The sequence below is a fragment of the Mytilus californianus genome, unplaced genomic scaffold, assembly GCF_021869535.1.
Source record: "Mytilus californianus isolate M0D057914Y unplaced genomic scaffold, xbMytCali1.0.p SCAF_8, whole genome shotgun sequence".
Classification (NCBI taxonomy): Eukaryota; Metazoa; Mollusca; class Bivalvia; order Mytilida; family Mytilidae; genus Mytilus; species Mytilus californianus.
Genome location: NW_026262734.1, coordinates 9177610 through 9188719, shown reverse-complemented (window position 1 = coordinate 9188719; position 11110 = coordinate 9177610). Strand labels below are relative to the sequence as shown.

At 32.3% G+C, this 11110-nt stretch overlaps 1 protein-coding gene across 2 annotated transcripts; it reads right to left on the bottom strand.

The window, feature by feature from the left end:
* Positions 1–601: 601 nt before the first annotated feature.
* LOC127710577 (carbohydrate deacetylase-like) lies at positions 602–8953 on the bottom strand. Of its 2 annotated transcripts, XM_052216528.1 has the most exons (4): positions 8790–8953; positions 7272–7371; positions 5470–5635; positions 602–4635 (listed from the first exon to the last, which is right to left on the bottom strand). In XM_052216528.1, the coding sequence occupies exons 2-4, from the start codon at positions 7357–7359 to the stop codon at positions 4320–4322; spliced, it is 570 nt and encodes a 189-aa protein (XP_052072488.1). In that variant the 5' UTR covers positions 7360–7371; positions 8790–8953; the 3' UTR covers positions 602–4319. The 2 variants fall into 2 exon arrangements, with proteins under 2 accessions (XP_052072488.1, XP_052072487.1); XM_052216527.1 differs by lacking the exon at positions 8790–8953 and having other exon boundaries at positions 7272–7930.
* Between the last annotated feature and the right edge of the window lie 2157 nt (positions 8954–11110).

Below are 11110 nucleotides of genomic sequence, written 5' to 3'. Positions count from 1 at the left end.
AAGCTATAAATGCCCCTACATGACACATGTAAAACATTTCAAACTAGAAAACTAATAACCTGTTTTATGTAAATTACAAGCAAAAAAAATATGATATACAGCGACAAATGACAACCACTGAATTACAGGCTCCTGATAGGACAGGTACATACAGTATGTGTTTGTGAGCACTCAATCCGCCATTCAACCTGGTACAGTAGTGTTACAGCACAACATAAGAACAAACTGTAAAAATCAGTTTTAGAGGGCTTAACTCATCAGATTGGCATAAAGCAAAAAAAGAACAAATTCACAAAGTATTGCTTTAAGAGTATTCACCTTTACTGAAAGCTTATTCAAAGCCAATTACAACCAACTAAATATATAAATCACATTTTCCTAAATTACAATATTTATCAATCAGAACACATCCAACAGATTTAGTATAAGACATACAAATGCATTTGGTGATCATTAGTATCCTTTCTAACAAAAAATACAATGAATATACATTTTTCTAATTGATACCTGTATAAAACTCTTGTGTGATTGATATAAAGCATGGTAACGTTATTCTGAAGGTTAGTGTTTGTTTGAATGTCGGGCACATAACACAAACGTATAAAACAATAAACAATAGGATTTATTTCAAAAGAAATACATACAAATCATCTGTAGTTTTTTGCTAAATTGTAAAGACATAAAAAAAAAACACAGCAGTTTTGTTAAACAGAGCAGCAAGACTAGAAAATAGACGCAAATCCTATCAAAGTTTAATGTCTTCTTTTCAAATATATTTATGTTTAGCAAAATAAAATTGTTATTCAAGTGTATTGTACAATAGCATAAGGACACAGAAATGTATCATGTTAATCATATTTAACTTTGTATCAGTGAAAGGTTTGCCTTATTTCAACATTGGTTTCCATTCCAATACAGTTTTAAGGGGAGTCAATACAACTTCAAGGGAGATAACTGTTAACCCAATGTTAAAATTTTTATATTTCCCCATCCGATGGAATAACTAGTGGTTTGAAAACAATAGAAAAGCAACTCTTCTTGCAATCCAAGTAAAAAAGTTCATAATTTGTTTACTTTCATAGGTAAACATACTTAGCAGAACTATAATTTTTTTAGTTATATTTCTAACATATTAGTCCAACTTTAATGACTTTCAAATGTATCATGAAAAATTCACTAGAAGTATGCTGCACAAATAAATGCTTTGCTGTAAAAAAAAATCAGAAATATTGCATGAATGAAAACTGAAAAATAAAACATGGAGCACTATATCATAAAAATATTTTTCCTTTTTTTTAAGATAAATATGATAGCATACATTTAGTTTTTTATAAATTCAAAATGAATTAAAGCCCTTTCAAAGTACTATAAAAATGAAAAGACATGAACCATACCAAAAATCAATTCATATATATAAAATAACTGTTGTTCAACTTTCAGAAAAAGAAATTTACAGTAAAGGACTTTGACTTTCACTCTATGAAAGTTCTAAATACACACACAGCCTTTAGAACTTTGAATATACTGCTTAAAAGGGGCATTAGCTACAAGATATATAAAAAAACAAGAAATGATTGTAACAGGATGCTATTACGAAGTCTCCAAACGAAGAACCCATAATTCGTCATTCCTATGGTCGCCTGACATTGAGCAAAGTCCAGTACAAATTATTTTGGTCTAGTAAAGTGATATGCATTAGTGACGCCTAGGGACTGACCCTGCATGTCTTTCAAATCTATATGAAATGACGAACAGGAATATATATGGTTTAGGGGTGAGGATCTCGACCATTTACAAGATATTAGAACATTTGGGTGGGGGAACCCCTGGGGACTGACCCTATATATCATTCAAATCTGACGATCAGGAATATATATGGTTTAGGGGTGGGGATCTCGACCATTTGCAAGATATAAGAACATCTGGAGTGGGGAGAACCCCTGGGGACTGACCATATATATTATTCAAATCTTTGGAACATGACAAACAGGAATATATATGGTTTATGATCTCAACCATTTAAAAGATATTGTAACATTCGGGAAGGGGGAAACCCCAGGGGACCTTTCCTATATATCATTCAAATCTTCATGACATGACAAATAGGAATATATATGGTTTAGGGTGGGGATCTCGACCATTAACAAGATATTTGGAACATATTCAAATGATAGAGGGTGGGGATGACCCCTTGGGTCTTACCATGTTTATCATTTATATCATCTTGGCATGACAAACCAGCATATATATGGGTTAGGGGTGGGGATCCTGACAACTTACAAGATATTAGAACTTTTTCAAATGGCATGGGGTCAGGACGACCCCTGGGGACTAACCCTGTTAATCATTCAAATCATCTTGGCATGACAAACCAGCATAGATATGGTTTAGGGGTGGGGATCCTGACCACTTACAAGATATTATAACTTTCTCAAATGGCAGGGGGTTGGGACAACCCCTGGGGACTGACCCTGTTTATCATTCAAATCATCTTGGCATGACAAACCAGAATATATATGGTTTAGGAGTGGAGATCTTGACCATGTACAAGATATTAGAACTTTCTCAAATGGCAGGGGGTGGGTTGACCCCTGGGGACTAACCCTGTATTTCATTTGATGTGCTTTATCATGACAAACCAAAATATATATGGTTTAGGGGTGGGGATCTTGACCACTTCCAAGATATTAAAACTTTCTCTAATGGCAGGGGGTGGGGGTAACCCCTTGGGACTAACCTTTTATTTCATTTAATGTGCTTAATCATTTAGAACATTTTCAATAATAAAGATTGTGTCTATCACTAACTGTTTTCAAGTTATAATCATTTGAAAATTAAAAAAAAATAAAATCCCATAGGGTTCTATAGTAAACCCCTCCTTCCTTTTTGTCCCTCAAAGTACCCCTTTATAAACCCCATTGCACAAACAAAACCCTGATTGCACCACTAGACATGTTAGTCTAACATATTGTGAAACTCTTAAGTTAATGTGATCAGCGGTTTTGGAGAACAGATGCAGACAAGTTCCATGGAAGAAGAAGAAGAAGAACTGAGCAAAACCAATAAGTCTTCCCAAACTTCGTTTGGGAGACTTAATAAAATATGATATTTTTTTTTGTCAATCATTAATGAAAGTGAAATAGTGATATAATAATTCGCTTTTAGCAGCCAGTTTGGTTCAGTTTTGTAAAAATAAACTGTTATCACAGAGATATGTCTCACCTTTTTGTAATTTTGATAATGCAAATGTTGAAATTAAAATAGCAATACTTTAACATGTAAGTTATGCAAATATTCAGCAAATATTCAAAGTCGATGAACCAAGACTGAAGGTGCACGGCTAAACAATCTCCATGGAAATGAGATCATATGTGCCAATGCTAATACAACTGCATACCAAATACCATTGACTTATTACAAGTAGTTTTCTTTAAACAAACTTAAACACAAACATTAACTTGTAAACTATGTAAAAGTTTCAAAGTCAATAGACCATGACTGAGGGGGCAGGGCCAAATAATCTCCATGGAAATGAGATGTGCCAATGCTAATACAACTGCATACCAAATAAAATTGACCTTCCACTTGTGGTTCACCATAAACTAGAACTTATCACAAACTAATACATTGTTGATGCCGCCGCCACCGACAACACCAGAAACAGCATACCTATGTCTCGCTTTTTGACTCCGTCAAGGCGAGACAATAAGCAAAGTGATATCGCTACTGAATTATTCACTTGCAAGTGAAGATTTTGACCTCATTAAATCTGTATTCATGTGAACTTCAATTGAACGCATAACTAGGTATGTTCAGCTATTAAAAAGAAAAGAATGTCAACATTGGAAATGAAACAAGGGTAAACCATTTGGTTGACTGATTCTATCTACAAAAAATCATTCTTATACAGGTAAAAAAGACTATGTTTATGATTATATCGGGCTATATGATCATCGGAAGTCTTCGAAGGTCACCTCAATGGTTAATTAGATGGCATCTAAACTAAAATACACACGAAATGCTGATACATAATACCTAGTCCGTGCATCGTAAATTGTTTATTTTAAACTTTTTATTATTTGGATATACGTTTTAGTATGTTATTAATCAAATATGAGAATTTGAGTCAAATCGGTGAACATGAATTTGACAGCAATGCCCATTTAAGATGTGAAGCTGCTCATTTATACATTTATCTTCGTTAACCAACTGTTTTAAAAACTAATTTGATTTGCTTACATATCACAGAAATATATTGAATAAATAATCTGAAATGTTAACTTAAAACATCCTAACAATTGAAAATAAAAATCCTAAAGTCATTTTCGTATACAAAATGCTTCTGTTAAAAACAAAGTTTCATAATTTACTAATTTGAATTTTGATTTATCAATGAAATTTTTTAGTTTTGTATCACACAAGATATTTAATTCATTTTCTCGATAATGTGACTGAGAGAAATCATCAGGACCACAACCACATCCTCCTTCCTGTTCTGTTCTATACCCAGGATGCACCATGAACTCACAGAAAGTGTCTCCATGGTTACCACCATTCAACATGTCTGCCAATTTCTGTATGATGGAATCCACAGATGTTTCAAATGAGTCCAGACCAATAAATCTATCTGCATACCTACAAAAATGTATTATAATTGACAAAACAATTGATTTAGGGCTATGCAGAACTTAATTAACACAACATATACCAAATATGCAAATAATTAATATACTTATTGGCGTGTGAAATACAAATTAAAACCAATTAGGTATGCTTTAATATGATGCCGTACAAATCATAACAGACAACAAAAAATCACTATGAGACTGAAGAACAAGATAACCTACTACATCTCTTACACATCATAATTGTTTTAATCTTATTATCTTTGGTTTAAAATAAGTATTTATGTGCTGAAATGTCATTTAACTCGTCTTAGTTTCAGTTTGAAGGTATTCAGTAATATAAAGATGATTTCAAGTCAATTCAACACCTCTCATGGAGGAAACTCCTATAAAACAGGGAAATTGGCTGTAAAAATGAAATATGTATCATGTATAAGTCAACGTTCCTTTAAAAAAACAAAAACACAGAAAAGTCTAGCCATGCAGATTTTGTTTAAAAGTATAGATCTCTTCACACTTGCATTTGAATGGTTGTGATTCATGTGTAGTTCTGTGTAAGCCTGGGCAAGCATTTGAATGGTTGTGATTCATGTGTAGTTCTGTGTAAGCCTGGGCAAGCATTTGAATGGTTGTGATTTATGTGTAGTGCTGTGTTAGCATGGACAAGCATTTGAATGGTTGTGATTTATGTGTAGTTTTGTGTTAGTCTGGACAAGCATTTGAATGGTTGTGGTTCATGTGTAGTTTTGTGTAAGCCTGGACAAAGCAACTATTATTCATGAATTCACTGTAAGAAGAAATGTTTTATATTCCTTTTTTTGGATCAATATTAATTTTTTGTTACCTAATACCAGATCTGTCAAAGACTTGTTTGGCAGAGTGTGAATCATTGATAACTGTCTGTAGGAAGTCTTTGTTTGGTAGATCTGTCTCACTGATATCCTCTATCGGTAACCTAGTTACATAGATACCATTCCTTGTTAACACATCACAAAATACTTCACTAATTCCTAAAATCAAATTATGAACAAAAGATTTGACAAACTTGTTTTTAATAAAATGTTGACAAACATATATGTCTCGACTGTATAACTCAAATAGTATAATGCGAAGACTGAAATTTAAATGGCAAAATGAGTTTGTGTTTTCTGAAACTGAGGCTGTATCGACCCCTTTAGAGTAATTATAAACAATTTATCACCTATTCCTCATCATAACTATGATATGTAAGTATATGATTTGACCTAATTACAAACTTTTACATGTACACTATCAAAAAGTTCTCAAACTCAATAACTGAAGGGCAGGGACAAATAATTTATATGAAATTCAGATGTTCCAATGCTTATATATAGATATAAGAAGATGTGGTATGAGTGCCAATGAGACAACTCTAAATCCAAGTCACACAATTTGTAAAAGTAAACAATTATAGGTCAAAGTACGGCCTTCAACACGGAGCCTTGGCTCACACCGAACAGTAAGCTATAAAGGGCCCCAAAGATGAATGGTGTAAAACCATTCAAACAGGAAAACCAACGGTCTAATCTATAAAAAAATAAACTGCTTCGCTGAGCGCAGCTGGATACGCCCGCAGAGGTCCAACCCTGAACAGTTGGGGCAAAAATGGACACAATATTCAAGCTTGATACTGGTCTGAATTTGGATTGTTATTAAATATTTGACATATTACAGGTTTCTGAATAAATGTAGTCAAAGAAATTGAAATTGGTTATATGAATTGAATTTATATTCAATTAAAGATTTCTTGCTGTTGTGCAAAACACTGTGCTGTCATGCAATACTTAGTAAATCTGTTGTCAGACTATAAACAAATAAAGTTCAATTAATTCTCAATATCATATTAGAAATTTATGAAAATCAAAAGGGAGCTTACATCAATAGATATAAACAATTCACCAAAGTTTCATGAGAATTGCTGACAGTATTTTTGAGTTATTGTCCGAAAACTGGAAAATCCCCCTTTTTTAATGAATAAAACCCCATAACTCAGAAATGTAAAATGTAAAATTTATAAAACTCTAAAGGGAGCTTACACCAATAGATATAAACAATTCACCAAAGTTTCATAAGAACTGCTGAAAGCATTTTTGAGTTTTTGGTCCGAAAACTGGAAAATCCCCCCTTTTTTTTAATAAAACCCTGTAACTCAGAAACGTAAAATCTAAAATTTATAAAAATCAAAAGGGAGCTCATGTCAATAGATATAAACAATTCACCACAATTTCTTGCAAGTTGGTGAAAGCATTCTTGAGTTATTGTCTGAAAACTGGAAAATCCCCCTTTTTTTATTGAATAAAACCTCATAACTCGGAAATGTAAAATCTAAAATTTATAAAAAACGAAATGGATCTCACGTCAATAGATATAAAAAATTCACCAAAGTTTTATGCAAATAGGTTAAAGCGTTTTTGAGTTAATGTCTGACATGTTGACAACGGACGGACAGACGGACGGACAGACAACGGTATACCATAATACGTCCCGTAAACGGGCGTATAAAAACAATAGTGTAACATCACAACATAGAAAGATAACTGCATATGCAATATCATTGACTTATGTTTACCTAGTGAGGAAAAAGTCCTTTAGCCTCCATTGGGTTAATGTAAATAGTATAAGTACCTGATAACAAATGGACATGTTGGTGGCCATCTACATGGAAAGGTTTGACACCCATTAAAAGTTCAAACTTGTCTATCTGGGCCTGCATCTCTTCATCAACCTAAAAAGAAGTTCATATCTATGACAAATTCAGGTGTGGATCAAATGTTTAATTTTAAGATAGCATCCAATTAAAATATTCCCTTTTTTCAAGTAGGTTATATTTCTACAAAAGTTAATGACAAACTACAATATAAAAATAAGAAGATGTGGTATAACTGCCAATGAGACAACTCTCCACCAGAGACCAAATGACGTAGAAGTTAACAACTATAGGTCACTGTAAAGGCCTTCAACAATGAACAAAACCCATACCGCATAGTCAGCTATCAAAGGCCCCAAAATGAAATGTAAAACAATTCAAACGAGAAAACTAATGGCCTGATTTATGTAAAAAACAATGAACGAAATACAAATATACAAATATATATGTATATTGAAAATTATTTGTAGTGTGCATGCCTTATATCGATTTGCTCTGAAAATAAAATAAAGCATTTCATTTCATGCTTGCCTGTATTTTATTGTGAAAATTAAGTATGATCATGATTATGATGGATTGGTGTTAAATGTCCACTGGCACATATTACATGCATACAAGGATGAGACCATGTTGACTGGATATGAATCCTGCTTTGCATTAGATAGACAAAACAAGCTGGATTATTCTTCTAAGCGTAGGGTATAATAAGCATCACACTTGATTACTTAACAAACATGCTAAAATACAATCTGTAAAATATACCCAATTGAAATGTACGATATATAAAAAAATTTAAAGGATTATAATTTCTGTCCATTTTATTCTTTGATCAAACCTTTAAACCTAAGTGTCAATAACAATTACAAAAAAGATTGGGGCAAACTGTGTTAAAATCCTTCCCAGATTTAGATTTATTTTTTATTCATTTTAGATAGTTTGGAAAAAGAAGTCACCTTTTCTAGCCATCATAAACTTTATAAACAGCCAATGGTAGTTATATTCTAAAAGTAAAATGGAAAGCCAATAACAATTACCCCTCGTAAAAAACAACCGACTAAGAGAAAAATCATCAAAATCATTATAACCTGGTGTTGGTTTTTTTCAAGGAAATGCTGAAGCATTTTTTTCATCAATATAACATTTTCTTGCTTTTTTAAATGTTTTATTTCCATGTATGTTTCTTTACAAAAACAGTGGTAATAAGTATATAGTTCAATACAAAGTTCACTACTAAAAATATATATTGAAATAAAAGCACATGGAAAAAGCCTATTAAAATTGAATAATTGATAAATGGAGAAAGCCAAAAAAAAATCAAAAAAATCAAAAATTAAAAATATTGTTCAACTAGGGTAAATTTTTCAAATCAAGGCATATATAGCATGGACAATAGGGGTCAAGGTTAAACAAGACATTAACATCTGCAGATAAATCTTATAATCATGGTAAACCATACTCAAAATAATAAATTCCAAACAAAACAAATTAGCACTTACTAATTCTGTTTAATTTCTGCAGTATCTAAAATAATCGAAGGCAAATACTAAAAAAAACTCAAATAAAATCTAAAGCCAATACATTTGGTTGAATTGAACCTTAAAACATAACTTCAGGTTACTAACTAGCTATAAAAGAAGTATTCTTCTTAAGCAACTACTTTGTTTAAATAAAATAATTCTTAATAAACATGGTATACAATACAGGAAATATTTTCCCTCTATGTTTTACATGCTTAGTCTGAAACCACAAATTGAAACAAAAGGCTATTAATATGACAGAACGTTGTGTTTTGCATTTAATATCGGTGTTATTGTTAAAGCAATTAAAAGTCATAACTCTTGAACAGTATAAGTTGAAATGCCAATGAAAGTGCTTATGAGAACTGAATGGTAAAGATTGCATTCTTCAATGGGCACTAATCATGCATAAAGCATCGAAGCTACCATTATGGACAAAGGAAGATAACTCCAATTTAAATATTACTTTAACAATAACAGCATTGATATTTTTGGAACAGATACTAGATTCATGCACCATGCACAATTTATCTAATTTTCTTGACAAGAATGGTTATACACATACAGATCAGTTTGTGACTATCTGAGTATACATTTCATTGATAAATGCCATCATACAAAGGATGTGTAGAACGTTGTTCTCAAAAGTAGTGAAGGTTTGGAAAATTGATAACTATCAAGTCCGCCGCATCAGGGTTTTAATTGCACGAATTCAATCTTTATTAAAAAAATCAAACTTGACCTCCCTTTTTTCATCAGATAAAATATCAAAATTTGAAAAGAATTGAATGAATAGTTCTGAAGTTATCACACAGAAAAAAACATAAGGCTGAATTCTACAACCAATCAAGGACCATGACTCCTGAATGGAATGATTGAAAATCTTTCAAAAATGAAATTGACCCTAACGTTTCCTACATGAAACAAAATCATGATAGCAAATGATTGGTTGAATGGTTTCAAATTGATGTATGGAAATGGTTTGGAGCCTCCTGCATAGTGGTTCACAACATGTATACATGGCTAGTTTTGGGGTTCATAACATTTATACATGGCTAGTTATGATGTTCAAACATGTATACATGGCTAGTTATGAGGTTCACAACATGTATACATGGCTAGTTATGCTGTTTTGGGGTTCACAACATGTATACATGGCTAGTTTTGCTGTTTTGGGGTTCACAACATATACATGACTAGTTATGGGGTTCATAACATGTATACATGACTAGTTATGAGGTTCACAACATGTATACATGGCTAGTTTTGCTGTTTTGGGGTTCACAACATACACATGACTAGTTATGGGGTTCACAACATGTATACATGGCTAGTTTTGCTGTTTTGAGGTTCACAACATACACATGACTAGTTATCATGTTCACAACATGTATACATGCCTAGTTTTGCTGTTTTGGGGTTTACAACATATACATGACTAGTTATTGGGGTTCACAACATGTATACATGGCTAGTGATAAGGTTCACAATATGTATACATAGATAGTTTTGTGGTTCTTAATATGCATGGCTAGTATGTTACACATTGAAATACCACTGATGATTTTATCTACAAGATTAATCCTATTCCTAATGTTCTGCTACACGAGTTTACAACCTGTTTGTAATCAATGTTTCCTAGTTTGTGTTGTTCTCTGATTCCAAGCTTCCCCAACATACATCCATCTTCTCCTAGTAGTGAGGTAGCTTGTGTAAGAGGTATCCCTTCTGATAAGTTCAAATGTAATCCTAGCAATAAAAAAATAATATTTGTTTGATTTTGTTCAATTTAAAACTTAGAATTAAATGACAATTTAATGACCATTAATGTAGCCACAATTGTTTAAAACATCTTTGATGTAAGGGTACATTCAAACCGTGTTATTTCAATATTTTTTAGTTTTAATTTTTGCCTTTGTTAAAATCAATAGCTCTAATATTTGATCTACAAAAAAAGTACTTTCTTAATATCTGGTTCTGTCAAATTGAATCATCATAAAGTGACAACTATACAAACCCATATTGTTTTGAGAGAATGTGGTCTGAAATAATGAAACAAGATATACCTCACTTGGTCCCCATAAAGTTGCCTCTTGATCAGTGATTCTTACCTGCAGGGATACCATATTTTTGGACTAGATCAACTGCATGCTGAACTGCTTCACCATTAATTAATATAGATGTACTAGTGACAATGCCTTCAGTAAAACATCTTACAATTCCTTCATTTCTAGGTACACTGTAACCAAGGTCATCACCATTGACAACCAAATATTTCATCTAATTTAACAGAAAATATG